Source organism: Rhinatrema bivittatum, chromosome 11 (genome assembly GCF_901001135.1).
Source record: "Rhinatrema bivittatum chromosome 11, aRhiBiv1.1, whole genome shotgun sequence".
Taxonomy (NCBI): domain Eukaryota; kingdom Metazoa; phylum Chordata; class Amphibia; order Gymnophiona; family Rhinatrematidae; genus Rhinatrema; species Rhinatrema bivittatum.
The window spans coordinates 70,274,384-70,301,648 of NC_042625.1; the positions used below are offsets into that span (position 1 = coordinate 70,274,384).

General features: G+C 45.4%; 1 protein-coding gene across 1 annotated transcript; it reads right to left on the reverse strand.

The window, feature by feature from the left end:
- Positions 1-308: 308 nt before the first annotated feature.
- On the reverse strand, positions 309-27,265 carry SLC1A5 (solute carrier family 1 member 5). The gene is made up of 8 exons (XM_029620114.1): positions 26,583-27,265; positions 16,955-16,997; positions 15,571-15,657; positions 15,115-15,281; positions 8,140-8,373; positions 4,953-5,147; positions 3,102-3,236; positions 309-2,542 (listed from the first exon to the last, which is right to left on the reverse strand). The coding sequence occupies exons 1-8, from the start codon at positions 27,245-27,247 to the stop codon at positions 2,305-2,307; spliced, it is 1,764 nt and encodes a 587-aa protein (XP_029475974.1). The 5' UTR covers positions 27,248-27,265; the 3' UTR covers positions 309-2,304.

The window sequence follows — 27,265 nt, forward strand, 5'->3', positions numbered from 1 at the left end:
GACTTGGGCTGTCGGCTGCCAGTAGTCAAAATGGCGTCGACGGCACTTTGCCCTCACTACGTTACAGGAGCTACTGCCACCATTGGTCAACCCCAGTGACATAGTGAGGGCAAAGGACCGTCTGTGCCATTTTGACTACTGGCAGCCGACAGCCCAAGTCCAGGAGATTGCTCCCGGACCGCCAGGGACTTTTGGCAGGTCTTTGGGGGGGGAGGGGTTTGTTAGATTTTTACTTTTCTATTAAAGATTTGTCTGCGAGCCCTGGACCCCCAGGGACTTTTGGCAGGTCTTGGGGGGGGGGGGGGGGGGGCGCGTAGTAAATTAATTTGGTAGGTCTTGTATGGCTCTCACGGAATTACATTTTAAAATATGTGGCGTTCATGGCTCTCTCAGCCATAAAGGTTCCCGACCCCTGAACTACAGGATACTGCAATTTTCAGCGAGCAGTAGCAGGTTCCCGATGCCCGATGAAGACCGGCCCGCGGATTCACCACCCAGGCAGTTCCAGGAGATACCACCTGGTCTGCCGAGTGCAGCTCTGTCACGGCCACACTCGGCAGACCACGTGACTAGCACGACCAGCCCACCAGGGGGTGCCCGATCCAGATAGGCCAATCCACCCCCTGCTCAGCAAGAGAGTCCCAACTTGTGTGGCTGGTTGAGATGCTTGTCCACAGCGAAAGTGAAATTACTTAGCTTTCACAGCTGTTCACCGTGGACAGTAACTCAAATAGCCACACAATCCTCCATACCTCCTCAGAAGTTTACCTAGCTTGGAAGTAGGCAGAGGAGCTATGCGCGCGAGATGCTGGTACAGGACTACCCACACATGCTCAGAACTTTGAGTTTGGAGAGTCAAATAAACCAATTTGGTGCCAAACATCTCCCATCTTGCATGGCCGAGATCTCTTGGCCATAGCGAACATCAGTGATTGGCAATAAAGCAAAAATTGCTTACCTATCAGTATATCCTTTACCCAAACCTGAGTCTATCTGCTACATGCTAGGAAATTGACTATTTTAATCTACCATAAAAGATGAAAGGCAGGAGGTAAACTCAAACTCCACAACTACTTGGCTAAAGGCAAGCATCAGACTGTACCATTTAAGTAACTGCTAAAGTCAGCCCCTGTCTGAGATGGAGCCCTAAATTGTCTATGCTTAAGCACATACACTATGGTCCAGAAAAGACAAATATGTACAGCAGCAAGCCTCTCACCACTGGGTAACAAGGCTCATGCTAGAACAAGCCAGGGCTGCTCCAGTTTGGCAACTGTTATCTAACACAGATTCTCCTCCTACAAGCCCAGTAGAGAGAAAAAGTCAAGGGGCAGAAACTTCTTAATATATGAAGCAAGGCAATCAATGCTTCAAATTAATTGTAAACAAGAATCGCTCTCACACAGATACTGCCAGCTCTACCCTACCTCCCACCCCAGTTCACAAGAGCTCTTGAGCACTTCAGCAGAGGGCCTGGTTCATGGCCTTAGCAAGCAGGCAGCCACGATTCTCCCAAATATTCATTCAGGGGCTGCTTTCACTTTGCAGCTGCTAAGTGATGTCCCTGCACCCCTGTTCAACATTAACTGACCAGACAGGGTATCACATGCACAGCACAGAATCCCAAACAGTGATGCACAGTTTGGAGGGGAAGAGAGGGAGAGCACTACATGATTTTGTTTTATGCAGACAGCAATCACTGGATACCTTTTAAAGGGATCGTACCATTGAGACTAGACAGGCATGGTTTCTTCTACAATATTGTAGTAAGGCACCACTATAAGTCACAGTAACAGAAAGGATGAATGGCCAGGAGGCAGGAGACGCTTCCAGAAAGCTCACTCATGGGATTCCTCAGCATGTCCTGCCATCAGGAACAAGGCAGAGGCATCCATGCCCCCCCACCATTGGAGGACATAAGCCAACTACAATGGTCCCGATGATGCAGAGTTCCAAAGGAGGGAAGTGAATTAATACAGAGCAAGAGAGGCAGTTAAGTCACTAAAAGCTGGATGGTAACATGATTCCACCACTAAACACAAAAGACCAGATATGCTGAGAACACCTGCAGCACACCGCTCACAAAATAAGCAGGGCTTTGGCTTCAATCTTCCATGGCCAGGGAAGACTTACTGCTGCAATTGCTAGGATTCTGGGCAGTTGAGATCACAGGATTTTCAGCAAAACCTGAACTAGTTTCAAGTCATTTCTGTTGGTGATGCTGCCTCAACTGGCAAGTCTTTAAAAATAACCACATATACCTTTAAAAAAATAAAAATCAAATCCATTTGCTATTCCTCAGAATCACATTACAGATTCCTTCTCACAGGTTCCAGTGCCATCGAGCACCACCTGCAAGTCTCTCTTGATAAGGGGAGCTCCTTCCTCACTGCCAGGTGCTTTGAGTGGGGCCCCAGCCTCCAACTTGATTTCCGTCAGCCCCTCTCCTTCACCCTGCTGGCTTGTCTTTTCCGTGTATGCCTGCAGAAGCCCTGCTCCATAGGCATCACCCTCCACATTCAGAATAGTGCAGGTGCGATCCCTGAAGAAAAGAAAAGATCAGATCAGAAGATCAGGATGTGAAGGAGCAGACATATCCAGCTTCCTCTTAAGTTACTTAGCACAGTGCTCATCAGCACTTACAGCATTCAACTTACATCCACAAGAAGAAATAAATACTTTCCCTGCCATGAGGTCTGTCTACCAGAGAAACAGAGGATGGGACTAGATCAGACACCCCAAATGTCACCTTCATCTCTTCAGAATGCTATAAAAATCAGATATACACCATCCATAGAAAGGTGATGATCCGTAATGGCGCACACAGACTATGTGGAATTGGCAATGCACCAGAAGACAATATTTCTAAGTAGAAACTTCTAGAAACCCAAATTCAGTCCTCTTGACAGGCTTCTATACCAAGACTCCATCTGCCCTGCAAAGTTATCAGTCTGACTACAGGTGAAGCATGTGTTGTGCTACTTAACAGCAAAGATTTCAGATTAATCCTATGATCTCAAGCTTAATACCTCCTATAGCAACGTGCACTGTCCAGCCACCCCCTATCACAAAAGAGCAAATTGACACCCTGCAATACTTACACCAGCCAGTCCACAGCCAGGATCAGTGAGATGTCTTTGGTGGGTAGTCCAACGGCTTCTAAGATGATGGCAAGAGTGAGGACACCTCCTGCTGGGATCCCAGCAGCCCCTACACTTGACGCGGTGGCTGTGACCCTAGGAGAAGAGGGGAGTAGAATGCAACATTTACTATAATCCAGGTACTCCCCTGAGATAAAGAACCAGATACTACAGAAGGTAGGAGTTAAAAAAAAAAATTAAGGAAACCCTCCCCCCCCCCACACACACACTAGAGGAGTCAACTATCCATTCATTTTCACAATAATGGAGCTATTGGGAGAACATCTTTGAAAAATGTGGAAAGTAGCAGTAGTCTGGGATGGTAAAATGGATTTGCTATGCTCTAAATTTTGTTCTGTGTTCTATTGTGTAATAACAGACATTCTTTACTGGAGTAAAGGATGCAGTCAGTGCATATATTCTCCTATTCTAAACTGCAGGAAATCACCCTCTGTTGAACCACACAGAATACAACACTCACACTCCATCCAGGCTTGTGCACATCTCATCTGTGTTCTATTCATCTTTCACATTGTTTCAGTCTATATTTGAGACCATCTGGGCAAGGCTCAAACAAAAAACCGACTTCTGCTATATACTTAGAACATAACAAAAAAGACTTGCCATACTGGGTCAGACCAAAGGTCCACCAAGCCCAGTATCCTGTTTCCAACAGTGGCCCATCCAGTACCGGGCATGATCCCAGTCTGGGTAGTTATTCCATCACAGTCTGAGCAGAAACAAGTGACCAGAGTACAAACAAATGAGATGAAACTATGCAGCCTTTGTTGAAGCATAGGGACTTGGGTGCAGGGAGAGAGAGATTTCCAGCACCTGGCAAACACGGGGTCCGTGTCGGGGGACCCTGAAAGAGAACGTGTTCAGTCTGACTTGTGGAGTTGCCGTATTGAAATTAAAATAAACTTTTTCTTGAATTAAATTAAAATTCTGGACCTATGAACTCTGTGCACTCCTTTGGGGTTTGATAAGGATGTGCATTTTACCATGATTAAGTAATTACTTCACCAACTGAGTAGACTTATGGTATCACATGTAACCAAGGAATACCAATCTTCATTTAAATCTAATTGTTAAAAACTTTTACAATGAAAATGTTACCCCACTTTAACTGACAAGGCACCAAAGATGTGAAAACTAAGAGAGGAGCAGGAAGTGGACAGCAACGCAGCAAAACTGTTCATGCAAGACAGGCCAAACCCATTCCTCCGAACGGATATCTTTGCTGCTGCACTTTTCAAAAATGTCCCTTCTATCAACCTCAAAAGCAACAGTTTAATTGTGAATGAAAAGCTTCAGAGAGGCTGCTTAGTCTTCTCTGGTGCTGTCTTTCAAGGCTGCTCCCCATCTCCAGTCATGCAATATTGAACAGAACAGGTGGTTTCCAATCGCAGCAGCACAGCTTGGGCCATCTGACCCAGTAAATCAACAGACAGCCAAGAGGCAATAGGAAAAACACCACAGCTGCTCTTAAGATGTTGCATAACAGGATGCCTGTATTCTCGGGAACACAGACTGTGTGCCAGAGTCACAACTTGATCAAAGCATCTGTACAGTATTCTTTTAAACCAAGCCCAAGGGCTGTAACATTGTACTCAGCCCAACGTGGGAGTGGACATATTAGAGGAAATTCAAAAGCACATCAATCTGCTCAGTTGCCCAGGAGGGAACTTTTAACTGAAACGAGTGGTACTATGGTGCTATGATACCTAACCAGTGACCAACTGGCTTGCGACAGAGGGCAGAGCAGTTTGGTGTATGACTGGGAACCCCAGTGACTGAGGCAGTACTCACAGAATGGTGATGACCTGGACAAAGTCCAGCAAGATGTTGTTGAGCTGGGCAATGAAGACAGCAGCAACGCACTGAAAGAGCGCAGCCCCATCCATGTTCACCGTGGCCCCAATGGGTAGGATGAATCGGCTGATGTGTTTCGAGACTCCGTTTTTCTCCTCCACGCACTTCATCATCAGAGGCAGTGTGGCTGAGCTACCAAGGGAAGAAGGCGACAGCAGCAGCAGAGAGTCAACATCTGACAGGGTACTCATATATGTGACAGTGAGCACTATCATAGAACCAGATACAGAAACTTAGTCATGGATCCAGGCAGGCAGTCTCCATTTAAATGTGGATGAAAGTATGGTCTTTTATAGGGACATGTTAAAGTAAACCTGTGAGCGGATATTAAATCTAAGACCTGATAAACTGGGAGAACCAAAATTGGTCAATTTAATTCAGGAGCCCAAAAAAAAAGAAAAGCATACTTCCTGCATGGCTTCTAGGAGGAGCCAGATCATTCTCAGTCCTGGGCACAGGTACTAATCAGAGCGCACAGCATTAAAAGGTCCACACAGAAATGGCACTTCAAAATTTTCCACATGAAGATGCCAATGGAGCACAGCTGCTTCTGAACAGTACATTAGGTGCTGTCATTCACAAGAAGCCAAGCAAGAGTTCACATATCCAAATCAGATGAAGCAGAAAATACATGTTATTCAGTCAGGATGCTCGTAAATAATGCATTCACCAACTTAGCATCTAATATAAATTTCAACTGGCCCTACTGGTGTCCTCAAACCACAAGTTTCACTGTACAACAGTGGCATGAGATTCAGTGAATCCCTGGCCCTAGCCCAGACCTCCCTCCCCCCTCGACACGGAGCCGCTTGTGGCTTGTCTACAGAAGGAGGAACATAGCATCCCATCCCCTGTCAGGGCCATCGAGACATGCATGCTGGAGCAAGCCAGTTAGCCACACCTGAGGTGCAGCGTGACAGGCCAATCTGTACAGCAGCAGACAAGTTTGCACAAGATGCAGAGCAAGGTAGAAGGCAGGACCTTTGCTTCAATGAATTGGCTCAAAGCAAGGTCCCACCTTCTCCTTGTCCGAAAAGCAGGGTGTAAGTGTGGGATGGCTGGGAGCTGCCGAAAGAAGCAGTCAGATACTGTGAATGTGACACGGATTGTGGCCCTGTGCATAGTACACTGGAGAACTGGACTGAAGACAGGACTCAGAGGTAGGATATGTAATCTGCTCTGTGCTCTCGCAGCCCCCACTTAAGGCATGGACTCTTGTGCCTACAAAACCCTTCATAGGTGGTACAGACTGTTTTTCTTACACAGAATAATGGGTGTGCATGGTTTGGGAACAAAGCCCTACATATTTGCTCCCCCACTGATATTTACATTTCAGGAAAGTGAATCCTTAGGAGCTTGCAGCAAAATGCACAGCTCTTTGTGAACTAAGAATAAGATGAGTGAATGTTAGATGTAGTTCCACCTTTGAGCTCTTTTTAAGTGCTGCTGGCTGGACTCAGCTAGCTAATACAGTCTTATCCTGGCAGCAAGTGAGTGCTAAGGTCAGCGATAGTCAGTATGGGAGGCCTCCCATTCTCAGACTCACCTTAATACGAGGGGTGAAGCTGGGTTGGATGTGAGAAGGGAGAGGGAGCTGCAGTGGTGTACTAAGCGGGGTTGTGGTCCACCCTGGAGATTGCCATCAAGAGGAAGGTCAGCAGCCGTGAGCAGAACCCATGCTGCTTGCGGCAGAAGAGGAAGGCCACTGGGCCATGAGTGGTGGAACAGTGAAGACAGCGGTCAGATTGCTGCAGGCAGATAAGAGGGAGAGGGCCAGAATGACTGCATATGAGCCAATCAGAGAGGAAAGGGTGAGTGTATATGTGAGTAAGACTGGGAGTGTGTACGCACATGTATGAAAGTAAAAAAGACTGGGAGCGTGCGTGGTGTATGTGAGAGTAAACCTGTATGAAGGGGTGTGAGGGAGAGGGGAACCAAAAGAAAGTATTTACCATAGGTGGCAAATATTTTAGGGATGCCGCTGGGGAGCTGGTCAGCCTGGAAGGATGATGGTTAAGCCTGAGCTTAAATCGCACCAGTATGATGTACACTGACCCTTGTAATTTATATTCCGCCTTTTTGGTGACAGGAAAGGACAGTGAGCCACCGAGTATGTGTGTGTGAGTATGGAGGAAAGAGGATAAAGTTTGTATACCCCCCCCCCCCCAGCTAATCCAGGACAATCTCAAGGTGACTGGAAATCAAAGGTTTCCAGGTATGGAGAGGAGAGGATTTTATTTTTTATCCCTATTAGTTTTAATTGTTGCACTTTGTTTGATGATATGTCTGCTGTTTTTAAATGTTTTATTGGTGTAATCTTTGCAGTGGTTAGGGTTGTTGCTATTTGAGTCCTGAGAGTTAGTGTTTTGATATGGCACATTTGTCTCTTGAGGTAAACTAAACTATTCTTGGCAGGCTGTGATAGCTTATTGGAGCTATGTTAAGTATTATCCCAAAATACTATACATGAGCTATTGAGACAATGTAGGACCCATCTTTATATGTGAATAGCTCTGATCTGAAGTGGCCTGTGTAGTTTCAAAAGCTAGTAAATATATTTTAGGTAAAGGTATTTATTTTGCAGGTATTTTTAGGCAGTTTGGCTTGTTTTGTTTACCTAATAGGTGATGAATGGTTGTTTTAGGGCCTGATGTAATATTTTCATTGTTGCCTTTTACTGCTCAAGTACTGGTAGTTAGTGCTGTTTCGGTACGGGAGGTTTACAATATTGCAGTTGTTTATTCATGGCTTTCTGAGGGCCAAGCCCACACCCAATGTATATTACAAAAAGCCTAATGCCATATGGTTCCAACTGTCTTGTATGTGGGGGAAAGGGCACAGAGGGAGAGAGACTACTTAAGGGTTGGGAAGAGGAGATGGACTTGGAAAGGGGGCTGAGGGATTGAGACTGAATCACCCAACTATAAATGGCACCACACACCACTGCTGTACAAGCACAGATACAGGTGGTAAAAAAAATGTAAAAAAAAAACAAAAACAAACAAAAATGCAAGGCTATTCCAACAAAAGCAGCAAACATGTACTGGTATAGTGGTACAGGGTCAAATGTATCTGCACACATACAGATATTCAAGAATCTTACCCTTTCTGCTCAAGACCTTACCTGGAGGATGTGCCAAAGGCTGTTGCCAGGGCAGTAAAGATGCCCCAGAGGAATTTGTAGGGGTTCTTGCGGGTGAAGATGAAGTAGATGAGGGGCAGGACAAGCAGCCCATGGATAGCATGTCCCACAATGCAGCAGCAGATGTATTTGCCAAGGCTGGTGAAGAGCGCTACTACATCATCCATCTCGACGATCTTCCCAGCAACCAAGAACATGATACCCACTGGGGCGTACCTACACAGAGAATGGAGTACAGAGGTGACCCTCTCCTCTTTATCCAGCAGAGCTTACTTACATGGCATAACAAGATCAAGAGACCCTATCCTTCTTCTCTGAGTTAAGGATAAGTGAAAAGTACAAAATCCTGCATGGTTTGCTTTTCCAATTAAATTCCAAGACTTATTTACCGCAGCTACTGGAACAGAAAATGAATTCCATGGCAAACTGTACAAACAACGTTCTTCTGCAGAAAACCCTGCACAAGTTTGGACCAATACTTCAATTTAGTGGTTTAAAAATGGGTGTAATCAAGATTCCCCACCCCCACCCTGGGTATGAATTCACCAGTAAATAGGATGGGGGGTGGGGGGGTAGAACTATGCTAATTGTTTGAGTCCATGTTTGCCCCAATGTATTACAGATCTCTGTAAAACCTTCATGCCATTCCTCTTCTGTTGCAAATGCCAAGTCTGTCTCCCATGCCTCACCACAACTTAGATTTATATAGCAAGGTCGGATTAAGCAATAAAAGTTTGACGATAAAGTCATTGTTCTACTTTCTGCTGCATTGTCTAAAAGGGAGTTTTATCAGAGTAGAACCTTCTTCATCTCCAGCTCTAAAGATAAGTTTAATTATACACAATTGAGGCATTATGTTTAGTAATCAAGCATTCTCTAATACTTCAGAACTATAAAAGTGTGATCTCTGCCAATATTGTTGAAATGGATATAGGATTCTCCGCTGGTATCTTAGCCCTCAAACTACATCAGATCTCGCTTGCAAAGTGCATCACTCCTACTGTGGCAGCTTGCTGCAAATAAGCAGCTGCTCCAGTAGACTTGTGATTTGTCATATTTCAAATGTGACAGCCCTTCTTAAGAACAGGCTTCACAATTCAGACAAATCTGGGAACCTTTTGCAGTGTGATGTAGGAACATAACCTATTAATGTGTCAAATTTATTCGAGGTAGTTTCCCTACATAATGGTTATAAGGCTTTGGGAGAGGGGAGGGACGATATAACAAGCTTTCTAGACTTATTGTTAAATTCATTTATTTTTATTTATTTTTATTTTTTATATACCGACATTCTTACATCCGATGTAAATCATACCGGTTTACATTAAACAGAATAGCAGGAAATAAATTTCCATAGTCTAATACAATGAACATTTCTAATTAAAATTGTTAACTATACCGCGGACAATGTACACAAAATTATAGATACTATATGGTACGCCCAAAGACATAGGATCCCGGCGGTGGCTTTGTCCATTGACGCGGATAAGGCATTTGACCGCGTGCATTGGCCTTATCTTTTTCACACCTTGGAAACTATGGGTTTTGGTGCCTCGTACTTGCAATGGTTGGGTCAGCTTTATAATTCCCCCCGGGCTTGTTTGAAGATTAATGGTGGTTATTCTGCCCCCTTTGAGGTGGGTAGGGGGACTCGGCAGGGGTGCCCACTCTCTCCTCTCCTGTTTGCTATCTTTTTAGAGCCCTTTGCTATCCATATCCGTAGAAATACCAATATAGCCGGAGTGACCGTGGGGGATATTACCACAAAAATTTCTTTGTATGCGGATGACATATTGTTCACGCTTACTGATCCAGCCAATTCCCTCGATTGTGTAATTGAAGAGATGGAGGACTTTGGGCGGGTGTCCGGCTTCACGGTTAATTGGGATAAATCGGAGGTTCTCAATATTAACCTACACCCCCGTTCGGTTAGTCTCCTCCAGGAGTTGTTTCCTTTCAAATGGGCCAAAACCCAAATTAAATACTTAGGGATTCAATTAAGTGCCACTCAGGACCTAATTACCGTTAATTATAACCCCCTATGGTGTAAACTATCTAAAGACATGGAGGAATGGAGCCGCTACCAGATTTCCTGGCTGGGAAGGATGGCTGTTTTTAAAATGAATATTCTACCGAAGTTGTTGTATCTTTTTCAGACCCTTCCTGTCCTGGTCTCCGTATCCATGTTAAAACAGTGGCAAAGGCGTTGTATGAATTTTATATGGGCGGGACGTCGACCACGGGTGGCGCGGCGAGTCCTACATCAGCCAAGGTGTACAGGAGGTTTGGGAGTGCCGGATCTTATTCGCTACTTTCGCGCTGCTCAGTTTAAAAAAATTGTGGATTTGCATCTAACTAGACGTCAAAAGCAATGGGTGCTTCTTAACCAGGAACTTATCGGGGATATACCACTTAGTAGTTTTATTTGGCAACCTAAACACACATGGCTGGTAGACCTGGATTCCGTGTTGCCCCCTTCTATACTTATGTTGTTTCGGTTATGGCACCGGTACGGTGCTTCCTTAGTCGGAACTAGGGCATATCATGTCAATACGCATATTCATTTTAATAAGGATTTTCGCCCGGGCTTTGAGAGTAAAGCTTTTTCAGACTGGAGGAGAAGGGGCATCGGGATATGGGGTCATGTTTGGGGCTCCTCCTCTTTACGCCCTTTTGCTGATCTCCAGCGGGTTTATGACTTACCGGAGTCGGCCAGGTACTCCTATGCTCAATTAGTGCACTTTGCTAAGTCTAACCTACTTGCTACACATTTGGTCCAGGGCGAGTCGGATTTTGAAAAACTGTGTGAAAGGGCGCATAGTTGTACTCGAATTTTATCCCGGCTGTATCGAATGTTAGGGTTGCAGGATACCACTATTTTCCCATTCCAGAGGGCTTGGGAGCAGGACCTCCAGGTTAGCTGGTCCCCCCAAATTTGGAAGTCGATATTTCAGCGGCTCGGCAGGGGATATATTGTGGCTTCTCTTATTGAAAACTCCTATAAGCTGCTATATCGATGGTACAGGTGTCCTTCCCAATTACATAAATTTACACCTCTTTATCCAGATACATGTTGGCGAGGCTGTGCGGAGGAGGGGCACATTTTTCCACATGTGGTGGGCCTGCTCCCATGTCCAAGGGGTTTTGGGGGCAGGTGCATCAATGGCTCCGTGCAATCTTTCCTGGCATGCCTGTTTTCACTCCTGCATCTGGGCTATTAGGTCAGGCGATTTCTGGAATGTCACAGTCATCTAATCAGTTAGCCCAGTATGTCTTCACAGCCAGCCGCTGTGAGATAGCGCGATTGTGGAAATCCCCTTCCCCTCCTACAATCGAGGACATTCAGAGTAAAGTCCGGAAGATTTATAGGTTATCTCAAATTACAGCTTATAAAAATAAGAGAGTGTCCCACTTCGAGCGAACTTGGCTTCCCTACCAAAAATGGTATACTAAGGTGTCGGGGGCAATGGGGACCTGAATAGTGTTTTGACCCCGGAATGGCTCGAATCTCGATCAGTCGATCCAGGATATCTTGAGTTGATTTTTTGCATTCTTCTGGCATATACCTCATTTGATTATCTCCTTGATCTTTGTCTTTGTGTACAGGTGAAGCAACGGGGGGAGGGGGGGGGAGGGGTATAATAGTCAAATGAACCATGTATAGACAGTGGGAGGGGAAGGCCGGTATGGATTATGTTGTACTATGTTCTTGTTTACCATCAGCTCGATCCAGTATCGTCCGCTCGAGGATTGCCCGTCTGTAACGTGCTCGTAGCGCACAATTCGGGCGCGCAAGGCAGTTCGGCGATACAGTGTCCAGTTTCACGCGTCCGTATCGCTTCTGAAAACAGACGCATAACCCTTTCCGCACCCGGCATGTAAATGAACGAAAAAGCTGTATAATGAAGGAATTAGCTATTCCCCTGCGATACTGTAACGGGCGCTGATATTATCTCCTCCGTAACCCGCTGTTCTGCCGCGGCCTTAACCTGCTAGTTTACCGCCTCCCCCTAGTAGGAGTTAGTGTAGTGTAGGGTAAAAACATTGCTTACCCGCCCTGGTCCCGTCCGGTCTCCTGCAGCCCCGTCCGGAACGGACGGGGCTGCAGGAGACCGGACGGGACCAGGGCAAAAAAACCAAACGAAAAAGTAGCAAGGCTCGGGCCTGCTATGGTAAGTGTAAAAAGTGTAAAAAACAAAAAACCTGTGTGTTATATAAAAAAATAAAACAATTTTAAATACCTGTCGGAGGGCCGTGGGTCCAGGCGGCCGGTGGGCGGCGGGCAGCCATCAGCGGCATCCGGTAGTCCCTTCTCCCTTCCTCCCTCCCTCCCTGCCTGGATGGAGCGCCAAAATCGCACGGGCGGGTCGGCAGCGGTGGGGGGGGGGGGGGGGCGGCAGCAGATCCGGGAGCGGCGGGTAGGCAGCAGCGGGGTCCGGGGGTGGCAGCGAGATCCGGGGAGCCAGCAGCGGCAGCATGTTCGATCGCGCAGGCAGGTAGGTGGCAAAGTAAAGATGGCCGCCTGCACGGGAAAATCGTGCAATTGGCCGCTGAAGACGTGACGTCACGACGTTTTGGCGTCACGGGGTGTGACGTCACGTCTTCAGCGGCCAATTGCACGATTTTCCCGTGCTGGCGGCCATCTTTACTTTGCCACCTACCTGCCTGCGCGATCGAACATGCTGCCGCTGCTGGCTCCCCGGATCTCACTGCCACCCCCGGACCCCGCTGCTGCCTACCCGCCGCTCCCGGCTCCTGCTGCCGCCCCCCCGCTGCCGCTGCCCCCTGCCCCCCCGGACCCCGCTGCTGCCTACCCGCCGCTCCCGGATCCTGCTGCCGCCCCCCCCCCCGCTGCTGACCCGCCCGTGCGATTTTGGCGCTCATCCAGGCAGGGGAGGGAGGGAGGAAGGGAGAAGGGACTACCGGATGCCGCTGATGGCTGCCCGCCGCCCACCGGCCGCCTGGACCCACGGCCCTCCGACAGGTATTTTAAAATTGTTTTATTTTTTTATATAACACACAGGTTTTTTGTTTTTTACACTTTTTTAAACTTTTTTACACTTCCTGGTGCCTGTCATTTCAAATGTCATTTGAAATGACAGGTACCAGCGCACCCAGGTTACTGTATAGGCGCTGTTACAGCGCCTATACAGTAAATGGGTTGCGCGGGCATAACCCTTCCCTAACGCTTCACAGCCGCGGCATGCATTTGCATGCGATTAGAGGAGAGTAGCGGGGAGTTAGTGAAGAGAACTGTGCGTGCGGGGAGGAAGGGTGCGCCTGACACTACCCTCACTGTTTTTACCGCGGCCTTACTGGATCGAGCCGCATATTAGGTACAGGCTGTTCCCTGTGTTAATTCCATTTACGAGTGCATAATATGTGTACACTTGCATGTGAAGTTTGGTTTGTACATGCTTGTTGGTTCAATAAAAATCTTGAATACAAAAAAAAAATTGTTAACTAGAAATGTTCATTGTATTAGACTATGGAAATTCATGTTGATCTAACTTACCTGGTTGATTGTACCTTTATTTTATATATATATATATATTTTTTTTAATTGAACAAAAAAAAAAAAATTAATGGAGTATACCTATAAATGAGATCAGAGACTACTTGAGCATTAGTTCTAGTGGTCACATGACACTGAGAAAGTATTTTAGGGACTCTCATGCCTAACATCCTGAAACACAGCAAGGAATAATTGTGTTCTGTGTGCTACCTCTCTAAAAAAGGTCATTCAATATCTTCCAAGCAGCAGGAGTTGGAGTTTTATTTTTTATTGATCGCCTAATCATGTCTTTGTAACATAGGTGTAAAATCAGCAAGTACAAAAAAGAAAAATGAGGAAACATCACAGATTGAGATGGCTGCTAAGCATCGAAGGGCAGACCAGATAGAATATAAAGTAACTATTTGCACTGAGAAGAAAAGCTTTCACTGCTCCTCATAAATAGGACTACATGATGAGAAACTATTTCAGCGCTGGGAGTCAGCTCCCAAGCACATGGAAGGCAGGCCTTGTCAGGACTGCAGGCTGAAAGCAATGAAGGGGATAAAACTGGAAACAAAGCAAAGGGTACAGCCCAAGCTGAATTAAAGTCATGGTTTTGGAATCTAAAATGTTGGTCTCAGTGAAGGGAGAAAAACTGGCAATATGAGATTTATGGACCCTAAAGTGAATGGTTGCTAGACACTGGTTGAATGGATGACCGAGGGATGTAATAAATGGCGTTCCCTCTGGGGAGAGAGATGTTAGTAGCAGCGTGCCACAGAGATCAATTCTTTTCACCAATTTTATGAGTGACATTGAAGAATGATCGGGAATGATTTATTTTTGCCGATACCAAAAATCAACAAAGTAGAGCCAGAAAAGGTGTGAAAGACAAGATAGGATCTAGCAAAGCTCATGGAATGCTGAGATCTGGCAGCTACAATGCTAAAAACTGCAGTTATGCATATAGGATGCAATAATCCAGCGGTGAGGTGCAGCACTGGGGATGAAATTCTTGTATGCATGAAACAGCAGGATCTAGGGGAGATTGTGTTGGATGATCTCAAGGTGGCCACACGGGGGATAAGGCAATAGCAAAACCAGAAAGATGCTTGGAGGTGATATTGCCCTTGTATAGTTCCCCGGTGAGACCTTACTTGCAATACTGTGTACAAGTCTGGAGACCGAACCTTCAAAAGGATATAAACAGGATGGAGTCTGTCCAGAGGGTGGCTACCAAAATGGTCTTTGTTCTAAAGCATATGGGAACAGACTTAAAAATTGAAACATGTATACCCTAGAGGAAAGGTGGGCTAGAGAAGCTAGGAGAGAGAAATTTCAATATCTCCAAGGTTTCCATGCAGAGGAGTCAGGCCTCTTTCAAAGGAAGAGAGGCAGGGCATATATGAAGAGCCAGAAGCCAGCACATCAGCAAGTAACTCAGCAAGGCCCAAACATACCACATGATCCAGGAGACCAGCACCATGGTGGCTTCGTTGAAGGAGTTGAAGAACTTTATTAGGATTTCCCCCTCTGACCCCAGCTTCCTCAAAGCTATTCCAAAGACGATGGCGAACACCACCAGGCCCAAAATATTCATCCCGTCCACATCCTTCCCGAAAGGAACCTACACGGAAAATGCAAAGCAGTGAGAGAGATGGAAGCCACTATTCTTACAGTCCCCAGCACAAACCAGACTTCTCCCTAGCAGTCACTCTCCACCCCAAAACTCAGAAAATGGGCTCCAAAAGACCCTTTTATCCCTGCTTCTCTCTCAATGCCCTCCACCATCTCTCCAATTTTTTTTTTTTCAAACAGGTTCCCATGTAGCCTAAGGCACCACCCTCAACCTCCCAGTCTCTTCAATAAGAAGTCTCTCCAACCTACCTGCTCTGGCACCAAGACAGAGCACTCACCTTCTCAACTGTGATAGTCTCGTTATATTCTCCAAGTTCATCAGATACATTTTTCTTAATGGAGACCAATTTGTAGCTGGTGGCATACTGGAAACAAAAAGGAAACCTTATTAGGTTAGTGAGTGCAACGAGAGAGACAGACAGACATTCTTCATGCTAGTAGGGTGGGGCTATTTCTATGTGAGTTGACATAAGACTGGTCTACTCAGCGCTTTGCATACAGTGCAAATCATTCCCACAAAGCACCGACCGAAATGACCACAATCTGGAAAAGGACAAGTCATGCCCCTAATGTAATGCTTACACCAACTACAAGGAGGGAACATAAGAGTTGGGGTTGTTGCTGAATCTTGTCTGCAACACAGAAAGTCTACATTAGAGAGAGTGTCAGTAAATGCTGGCAAGATTCACTCTTATAATGGGATACACAAAGGTCAATATTCAAAGCTGTCCATTTAAGTAACTTAGACAGATATAACTTATTCAGTTAAGTTACAAGGTGTATTCAGTGGCACAGTTAAGTCACTGAATATATCCACGCTTAGCCATATAGCCAGCTAAGTTTAAACCTGCTCTTTGGCACATCTGACTTAGCAACATAAACTTATACAGCTAAGACTAAATATCGGTAATTAGCCACATAACTTATACAGCTAATTCGCTTCGCCAACTACATGCCCACAAGTTATGTGGCTAACATTTTTAGTCACTTAAGTGACTTATACAGCTAAGTAGCGGCTGCTTAACATACATACTCAGCAGCCGCTACATAGCTGTATAAGTTAACATCTGGTTAAATAGCACTGAACGCTCTTTAAAAACTAACTTCTTCTACTTAAAAGTAGTAAGGAGAACAAGGGGGTCACAATATGAAACTCTAGGGAGGAAATCTCAAATTGAATGTGAGAAAATATTTCTTCACGGAGAGGGTGGTGGATGCCTGGATAAACTCCATGAGGGTTAGCAGAACAATTACATGACACTGGGTGAGAATGTATAGTTTGGTAAACATAGAACAATTACATAATATACAACATCCTAGCAATATTATCTGCTTTAACAGAACAAGGGAGTGGGAATTTTAACCCTAGTGAAAAAAACAAAACCTGAGGCCCATACTAAAAGCCTGTGACTAATTCAAAATAAGACTGATGGGCAGACTGGATGGGCCTTTTGGTCTTCTTCTGCCGTCTGTTTCTACGTTGAATATGGACCTCTGTGTTCTGGTCAAGAAGAGAGGCTCTGCTACTGCAGGGGCAACACTTGATTGGCCAAGAGTAGTACAGTGAGGTTCATTCCTAGAGGAGACTTCCTTTCTATCCCTGGCCTGCACACAGGAAAGTCACCCTAGGGAAGGAAGAAAGAACAAAAGAAAGTGACTTACTGACTGGAAGGCAGCAGAAACCAGATTGGATGGAAATATGTTTCTGTGAAGACAAAACAAGAAAAAAAAAAAAGTTATAGGAGATGAATAAAACAGCTAAATACAAGGCCAGCTATTCAAACACTTTTCAGATTATTAGGTTACCTTCCTTCTTCTGATTAAGCGTTTTTATCCTTTTGATAATACAGGAGTGTAAATGATCTAGGCAGAAAAGTTCTCACAAGGTTCTTTTCTTACTGCTAATTTGAAAAATTTAAGTATCCACCTCCTGCTTTAGTGAGGGAGTCACAGGGACATGGAGGCACCTATGCACCTGTGATCTCAGGCAGGGCATATGTTTTCTCTAAGATTCTCTGTACAGGGGCACCATATAAATATGGATGTATCAGACACCCCAAAAGTCAGCTGATGCACCCAGGAACAAGCAAGTAAAGCAAGCTATTAGCGGCACATTTGGACAACTAGCTGGTATGAGAACTAGGCAATTTATGAAGACCCTCAGCAATGATTACAGGCCGAAGGGGAGCACTCCGCTATAAAGTGTGGGTAATGCCAGTGGGAGGGATGTGAGCATATGCATCCTTTAAATCCAGAGCACATAACCATTTCCCTTGCTGGATGAAGGGGAAGATTGTGTGTGGAGGGAATTTGGGTTTTTTTTTTTTAATTTCTCCCAGAGTCTCTTTGTTCAGGCTCCTTAAATCCAGGATGGGCTCTGTCTCCCAGATTTTTGGGGGTTGAGGAAGTAGCAGAAGTAGAACCCTTGGCCATGCAGATGACAATGAATTGGTTCTATCGCCCACTGTTTGAGGCGACACTCCACCTCCAGGCAGAATTGCATTAGGGAGACAGATCTGGATTGAATGATGAATTTTGGGAAGGTGGGAGAAATGCAAGCAGTGTCCAGACTCCATGATTTTGAGAAACCAGTGAGCTTTCATGATCTTGCAATATTCATCCCAGCAGTGCTGGATTCTCTCTACTACAGGAGTGACTAGTTGCCAAGTTTGGAAGGTGGTCAAAAACGTTGTCCAGACTTGGGCGGGATTTGTTGTATGGCTTTTGGCAGATGGAGTTTGTGTTGTCTGGGATAAGATGAAAGTTGCTGGTGCTGCTGAAGTAGAGATGGCATCCAGCAACATTGGAACTGCCAGAAGGGACATCTCCGAAAGTATGGTCTTTTATAAAAGTAGCAAGAACTAAAAGACCCCACCTCAGTTGCCATATTCATTACTGGCGTCCTGGATTAGCGTTCTCACCTCTGGGAACTGAAGAGGGTGTGATAGGGTTACCATCTGACCCCCCCCCCCCCCAGAACACTTCTCCCCCGGATGATCTTTCCTACCAAATATTTAGGTAAGTTGGGAAAAGCCCTTGCTATAAATGTATGTAAGGACAAAGACCCTTGCACAAATGGGTCTCCTCTAAATTCTGGAAACACCAGTGGATTCAGCTCTTCCAAGCCATCAAATTGTGCAAGAATTTGCAATAAAACTGTGGGAAAATCCTATCCCAGTGTTAAGGAAAACAGACCTTAAATGTAGGGTATAAAAATCTCCAGGGCTTGGAATTGTGCAACTACCCCGTCAATCTATAGAGGTAGAATCAACTTTAAAGAAAGTGAAGAATACTAGAATATACTCAAATACTCTACCAAGTAAGGATCCCCAGTTCCTAGACAATTCTGGAAAAAAAGATGTTTCAAAGTTCCATGCTAACTGCAAGGACTTCTAACCACCAACTCTACATGGTCCAAAACTTGCATGACTGCATATAAAAGCTAAAGCCCTTTCTTCTGGCCGGAGATAGTGGCATTGTATTCTATCCACCGCGTTTAGATGCTGAAGAATGTGTGCACCATCCAATTTGTTCCATCTACAAGTTGCTCTTCCTCAGCCGCCATCAAAGCGTGCCACCTGGCTTGGTTCTGAGCAGGTAGCCTGCACGATGATGTCCATGAAAGGTTGGCAAATATGTTCTGGCCCAGCAGCACCCTCTTTGGAGAAAAGCTCAGGGAAACAATCCCTTATAATCCAGCTATCAAGTTACAATGGGACAATAATCTGAAAAACCTCAGCCCCCCCCCCCAATTGCCCCATCCATCCCCCCTCCAAAAGATATTGGATCCAGTGAAAATACCCAGAGTCCAGCTTGACTGAGTGGCAAGAAAGATTTGAGCTCTGATCTAGTTGGCAAGGTTTTGCGCTCACTACCCAGGGCTCAATCCTTCAAGACTGCCAACAAGATCTTACCACATGCGCTGCCATAATCAGATGTGCGAATCTTTATGCAAAATTTTGCAAGTCTACCACATAACTACAAAAGGAAACTAGGGGCTCTGCTCGTGAGAATAGGGTAGTACAGCCAGCACTATAATCACCCGGCTTCTAAAGGCATGATAAGGTATCACATCTGCTCTTATAGAACAGCAATTATGTGGTACCTTCAGTAAATATAAACCAGTGCAGGCCAGCAATAAAGGAAAGAAAAAAAACAAAAAAAACAAAAAAAAAAAAAAAAACTTACTTTCCCCCTGAAACTCCATAGTTCTGTATCAGCTTTTAATCCCAGCTATGAATATACGAGTGACACAGGTTTAAGTCATGAACTCCAAATCCCTTCTGGTGTAAAATATGTGCAGGGCCATATCCAAATGTAAAAATTCCGTAACCTGCTTCAGTTTCAATCAAAAATCACAAGCTGAACAGAACACAAATGGTCCTTTTCTGATGAGGGAATTTTCTGATCTTTTTACATCATTGCTTTGAAGCAGTACAATACTTTAACTTGGAGAACAGGTTTCTATACAATCCATAGTCTACAGAATGAAAAAATGTGTCACTAAAGCTCAGTAAAACTATCTATACACAGCGTCACTGAAAAAAAAGCAGCCATAACAAAGCTGCAAATCCACATGCTTTTATGATTCCCTGTAACTATGACTCATCTGCATGTTCCCTATTCTTGGAATTTGCGTGTTTAAATTCCATTCAGAAAAGCTCTACACCATTAGGGGGACAGATGAGAAAAGCTTTTTTACATCTATAGGTGGAGAATTTCTGCTAGACGTCTGTTTCATATTTCCACAATGTGTGTCTAGTGTCCAGTTTCTTATTCTTATTTTATTTATTATTTATTTAAAGTCTCTTTTATACCGACGTCCGTTCACACATCGCATCGGTTTACAATTAAACAGGAACAGTTGGGCAGAGCCCTTACATATAACATAGAAATACAAGTTAACTTTTGGGCAGGGCCCTTACATGTAACTGAGAGCAATGAGGCTAAAACAGGGATACGGGAAAGAACTGACTATGCCGGGCAAAGTCCATAAAATCAATAAATAGATATAGCAAATCACTATATACGTACAATCAAACTATATACATAGCTAACAACATTAATAGCAGAGTCAAAGTACGAAATCGATAGGCGTAAGGCGACTTCTGAGAAATAGATTCTTAGGCATATAGGCGATTCTTAGTCAAGCAGTGGGGAGTTATGTAATGGAAGGTGACATGGGGTAAGCTTGCTGGAAGAGCCATGTTTTCAGTTTTTTTTTGAAAGCGGGTGTGTATGTTTCCAGGCGTATATCGGGAGGCAGGGAGTTCCATAAAGAGGGGCCGGCGATAGAGAAAGCTCTGCTTATGGTGGATGATAATTTGAAAGATTTGATAGGTTGGGCACGTAGGGTTCCTTGGAGGGCTGTACGTGTGGGTCTATTCGAGGTACGGGGGATGAGAGGAGGGTTGATCCAATTAAGGTTAGAATTCGACAGACTTTTGTGGATGATGGAAAGGGTTTTATAAAGAATTCGGGAGTGTATAGGGAGCCAATGAAGTTCGATAAGTGTGGGGGTGATGTGGTCTCTTTTTTTTGAATTTGATAGTATCCTGGCGGCGGCGTTTAGTAATAGTTGTAAGGGTTTGGTATGTGTTGCGGGAATGCCAAGGAAGAGTGCATTACAGTAGTCTACCTTAGATAAAATGATAGACTGGAGTACAGTGCGGAAATCAGAGAAGTGTAGCAGTGGTCTGAGTTTTTTTATGGTTTGGAGCTTAAAATAGCAGTCCTTGATGATAGATTTAATGAAGGGTTTGAAAGTAAGATGATTGTCAATAAGAACACCAAGGTTGCGAACGTGTGATGGGAAAGATGTGGAAGAGAAAGCGGGTGGGATGTCTGGGAGCGGTGGCCTATTGGATATGATTAAAAGTTCAGTCTTACTGGGATTTAGAGCTAGTTGCATGTCATTTAGGAGTTTGTTGATGGAGGAGAGACAGGATTCCCAGTTTAGAAGAGCAGTATGGAGAGAGTCAGAGAATGGGAATATGAGTTGCACATCGTCCGCATAAATGAAATGCTTGATGTGAAGGTTAGTGAGGAGGGTGGTGAGGGGAAGCATGTATATATTAAAGAGGGTGGAGGAAAGGGCGGAACCTTGGGGAACACCTTGGGGGAGACTAATGGGGTCAGATTCATTGTTATGAACTAATACTGTAAAAAGGCGATCCTGGAGATACAATTGTATCCAGGAGAGGGCATTGCCAGTGATCCCGATACTCCTGAGGAGTATTTGGAAAGCTCACTTGGATAAAAGGGAAGAAGGGAGATTTCTCCCCATACCTTAAAGTCTCGGATCTTCATCGTCTGGACTAAAGGAGGGAATTTTTTTTTTTTTTTAAGAAGTGGCACATACAACTTCTGTGAGCACCAACACAGGTTTGACTGCAAACAGGATTACGTCATTGGGATCTCTGCAGAATGCTAGAGCTGGACCCCAAATAAGTTTGTAGCTTCTCTTTCAATAGGACAGTAACACCGAAGCACAATCTTCATACAATTCTGAGGCAAGAATCTGGATATGTGTTTTCTTAAAGTATGCAAAAGTGATCTCTTAATATATTCTATAATCCACCCGCAAAGCGAACAGGCAACTCTGCAATTCTTAGCAGCACCTAGTAAAATGCTTTTGTCTTAGTATTGTGCCAGTGTGTTTCTGCCTCAGGTACTCAGTCTTGAAAACAATGTTCCATGTACTGGGTATATCATTTGACTTCCAAATAGATATCCTGTCTTGTGTTGAGCTATCGCATATGCCATATGACTGGGTATGATTTTTCACATCTGCATTAATGCCACGAGAAAGTTGTGCACCAAGGAACTTAATATGCGGTCAGCCTTGCATCAGAATACTGCACACCTTCCCCTTCCTGCACATAAAAGGCAGCTCCTCCTCTTCTCTCTGAAGGTACTAACTGCCACCAAGTCAGTGCTCAGATGAGAACACTTTCCTTCTGCAACAGATTCTGGAGGCAAACTATTTGCCTACAAGCAAGCGAAGGTGTTGACTCAAGTCCAGTTCGCATCTGTGCTGGGGGAGATCGAGATGTATTCATAGCAGAGAACTTTTTCCTAACGTAGACATTTTGTAATCAGTTTAAACTCTCTCAGCTTATGAGCATGGGAGAAGTTCTTGCAACTATTAGTGTAAGAAAGCTATGTGCAAAACGAATATGAAGGTTCCTCCCCTACATGCATGAATGGCACATGCTGCTAGGCAACACAAACTCTGACCTATAGAATCACCTTCAGCCTTAGAAAACCCAATGACATTGCAATGGCAGAACTAAGCTAGCAGTTAGGTCTGGCTGGCATGCTACAAGTATGATAACTAAGAATCCTGTCTGGCAGGTTACACATGGGATTTAGCTAGGAGGCTGGATTCTTGGGCATCAGCCATGCTGGTATCTGTAGCTCATTAGATTATAAAGCTTTATAGGAAGACATGGACAAGAAGGGCTACCGAGTATGAACTAAGTGGTTGATCTTGTACGCTCATCTGCCTAAAGGTAGAGTACAAGTGAGGAAGAAAAGCTATCCTGGGGGAAGATATCTTATGAGCGATTTTGCTCTAGGGCTGGCAGCTGATATATAAACTTGTAGTGTGGCCAGGGATAACTGAGCATACTGGATGGACCATGGTTTTTTTTTCAGCAATCTTACTATTTATATTTTTATATTCTGCTTTTCAGCACTTCAAAGCAAATTACATTCAGGTACTGTAGGTATTTGCCTATCCCCAGAGGGGTTACAATCTAAGGGTGTCATTTTCTAACCCTATCGCAGGCGAAAAGGGACTTTTCGCCTGCGATAGCTAATCGGGGCAGCTTCGGCACTGGAAGAGGATGAGTCAGGGCGGCACCAGGGCAGATACATCGCTGGCGGCAAAAAGGTAAGAACCCTTATCACTGCCAGTAGCGCGCCCAATAGCACCACCTTTTACGATGGCGCTATTGGGTGGAAAAGCCGGCCGTGATAACACTGCGGTGGTGCGATCGCTGCCGGCTTTCGCAGGCCCGCCCCCCCCATTACCGCGTGATTCAAAGAGCTCTGCGCTGAAGGAAAATCCAGGTCTAAGTTTGTACTGAGGCAACATGACTTGCCCAAGGTCACAAGGGGACTTGAACCCTGGTCTCCCCGGATCGTAGCCCGCTAATGGCTGCAATATGTAAACCGAGTGTAGAAGGAACAACAACTACACAGTGTTTGCTTTGTGTATGGTTTATTCTATTGTGGAATTCTCTTTATAAAGAAGATATTTACATAAAATTTGAGACTGGTGGGACTTTAAATTCTGCCTTCTCTCTCCATTTGGCCATACAAGGCCTCTCCATCTCCTCACCGCCTGCTCTGCGAAGGCTGGTGTGCCACACAGTTTTGTTAATACAGGCATGCCTTGGGTGTGAAAATATTGGGAAACAATTATCTAAATCCATTTTTTGCTTACCTGCTTGTCAATTAGCATTCCATGCCACATCAGCAAAGTCATTCCTCTAACCCCAAAAATTGCACCTTCCCTTTATTAGTGTTGGGCAAGTCTCCCATTCTGCCTCCCCTTCAGCACTAGGGATGTGCAATTGTTACATTAATTTCAGCTATGCGCTTATGTCGCAGACTTTATAGTACACGAGTAAAAAATGGATAATATGTATTTTTAATAGTGAGTTATGCGCATACTATACATTTTTAACCATTTATTTATTTGATAACTTTTATATACCAGCATTAGTAGGAAACATCATGCCGGTTCACATGACAACAAAAGGTTGGAAAATACATTATAACAGGGCGGTGGGGGAGGAGTAACAGAAACGAAGGAAGGCAAGAAAATAAAGATCAAAAAACTGATTAACAGTAAACTAAAATTCAACAAGTAATAAATTAAAAAAATGTACTGACGGAAAAAACAGCAACAGCAACAAATTTACTAAGCATCTGGGGTGAGCTGAAGGGGTACATAACCATGTACCATGAAGTTCGTAAGGTATGCAGGTACTGCCAAAACAGATGTAACGAACACACCTCCCTATCAGACACACCCTCCCTCAGCTTTCAACTTTTTAACATTAAAGGCCAGCAAAAGCACTCTTATCCATTATCCAGATCAGACAGATTCAGCATTTAAAACATTAGCAACATACATGGAATCAGGTGCTCAGGCCCCTGGTTAAATATTTTAAAAAAGGGTAGATTCCTGTTTCAACACTGGGAAGAAGAGGGATGAAAGACAAGTTTAAGTGCACAACACAGATCCTTGGATAAAATGCTTCCTTCAAAAGGAAAGTGGGGGGGGGGGGGGGGGGGTTTGTGTTTGTGTTTTATTTTCCCTGTGGAGAGTATCTCTTGATAGAGGTTAGTTACAAAACTATTAGTAAACCCTACCAGATTGAATAAACTGCTATTCATCCTTTTCCAGCAACAACAAAAAACTGTTCTCTGCCAACCTACTCTCCTTTAATCACAGGACAAGAAGTCAAATAGGAGCCCTTGGCTCCTATTTTCGCACAGCAAATAATTAATAAAACTGACCTGGATAAATGCTCAAGCTAGCAACTGGGATATATTCTTAGTAAGAGACCAGAATAACTGGGCAGACTGGGTGGACCAGTTGTCTATTTGTAGTGATCTACCAAGTTACTATGAATAGTAAATAAAACTCTACAATCTAAGGCATTTGGGGATAGTAACAATACTTAAAGTCAGGCCACATTTACACATATTAGAATCAACACATGGGGAAAATTGTATTAATGCATGTGCATGGTTTATTTTAGCAGACTACACTGATTAACCAGGCCTGGTTACAAAATGGTATTTCTTGGCTATGATTCAGCCCCTTAAAAGTTTTTTGCTGCATCAGAATGAGAAAGCCCATAATCTGACTCAGCAGATTGACTTAAAGGAGAGGGATAAGGAGAAAGGTGCACCAGTGACATGACCCTACTCAAAGTCACCCCTTGTCAAAAACTCTTCCAATCATATTTCAGGCCCAAGGGCAGATTAGTCTTAGGTGTGTTGAAAGAATCACCACCGTCTCAGCATGTCAGAAAAGAAATAAAGGACTCAGACAAGATTTCAATTAGTTTTCACCTGGAAGTATTCCACTTCCAACAAAAGGTAGATAAAAAAAACACAAAAAAAAACTTGTGCCATCAGGTATTTGACCTCCAAAAGTTGTTTCTGGTCTCCATTCACATTCCAGTAAGAGCCACACAAACTTCCAAATTTGGAAATAAGATCTCCAGTCTTTCAGAACTAAGACGGCCGAATCCAATCAGAATCAATGCACATTCCTAGGAAATATGTGGCAGAGGATACCCAAAGCCGACGGGCTCATCTCCTAATAAGGGATTCCGTCACTTTGCAAGACTATGTCTGGCTAGAACTTTGTTTCCGATAAAGTGCTAGGGATTCCCTTGTCTCTGGAGAAGCCTCAAAGCCTATCTCCAATCCCCAGAAAGCAGGAAATTTAGGTATTGCTATGCGGGGAGGGGGAGGGGGGGGGGGGATAATCTATATAGCTGCAGCTGCTGCAGTCACAGAAAAAGGAGGAGGAGGATTGCCACCATGTGTCACGTCTCCGAAATCGGAAACTCAACATGTACCCGCTGTTGCATCATATTCTTAAAGGGGCAGTTCTAGCCTGCTCTCTTCTCCTAGGATGACCAGCAGCCATTCCCACTACCTTTACAAGCCTCATTTTCAGCATCCAAGAATCGGTTGCAAGGTCCCTCTGCTATATAACAAGAAGGGATCACCAATAGCGCTGCAAAAGAAAACCGTACAACTTTGCAAGAGGAGAATGAGACTGGCTCAAAAAAAAAAAAAAGTCTGAAACAAGGTTTTGCTTCAGGGAAGATCGATTTCACCCCATCACCAGCATGCAGGAGGCTGGTGTGCTCAGATAACGCAAGTGGCCTGCCCTTTCGGACAGACTCCGGAACTCTTATTTACATGGGGCCAGACGAGCTGTACCCGCCCCCAAAAACTACTGAGGACCGAGGTGAGTAGGTTGAGACAGCAGTGGGACACTGTCCGAGTCGAGTCTTGCCCATGACACACTGATGCCGGTAGCCACCGACGAAGCTAAGCCCACGTGGAGCTTCCGGCAGTGAAATCCGACACTCTTTCCCAGAAGGGAGACTAGGTCTCCCTGCACCGGAGGAGGGGCGCAGCATCCTCTACCCCACCATAAAGAGGCGCTGTCCCCTCCCACTCATTAATCCTATCGTCCCCGGTACTACTCCACACAGCCAGCGATCCCCCTCACCCCCCTCACCCTCACCTGACGAGGTCCAGGAAGGAGTCCACCACCTCCTTGGACTCGGGGATGCCCTCAGTCTGGCCCTGGAGCAGGGAGGCGGCGCCGCCGGCCCCGACCCCGGGCCGGATGATGAAGGCCAGCGCCACGCCGATCGCCGAGGCGATGAGGGTGGTGACGAGGAAGAAGAGCATGGCCCAGCCGCCCAGGCGCCCGAGCACGGAGGGGTCCAGGGAGGCGGCGCCCGACACCAGGCTGCACACCACCAGCGGGATGATGATCATCTTGAGCAGCCGCAGCAGCAGCTCGCCGGGGAAGCCGAAGGCCAGCACCTGCGCTTGGCTGAGGGGCAGCGGGCGCACGGCCAGCCCCAGCGCCACGCCGCACAGCACGCCGCCCACCGTCAGCAGCACCAGCAGGTTCCCGCGCAGGAAGCGGCGCGCGCGCGGGCAGCAGCCCGTCGGCTCCCGGGCACGCGGCGGACCCGCGGCTGAGAGGCCGTTGGCGGCCACCACGGAGCCGTTGGAGGCGCTGCGCTTCACCCCTTCCTCCTCCATGGCGAGGGTCGGTATGGAAGGAAAGAAGAGACGGGTGTGTTCCGCGAGACAGCTGGGAATAGCTCCGAGTCGCCGGCACTTGTGAGCCGGCTGCCGGGAGGAAATGACAGTTATTTCCAGCCCGCCCCCCATCGCCCAGAGAAGGGCGGG

Coding starts and splice junctions, on each gene's coding strand:
- SLC1A5 (XM_029620114.1), bottom strand. CDS start 27,247: ATGGGGGGCGGGCTGGAAATAACTGTCATTTCCTCCCGGCAGCCGGCT. Junction 16,998..26,582: donor TCCTTCCTGGACCTCGTCAG/GTGAGGGTGAGG, acceptor TTGTCTTCACAG/AAACATATTTCCATCCAATC. Junction 8,374..15,114: donor CTGGTCTCCTGGATCATGTG/GTATGTTTGGGC, acceptor TTCTCTGTGTAG/GTACGCCCCAGTGGGTATCA.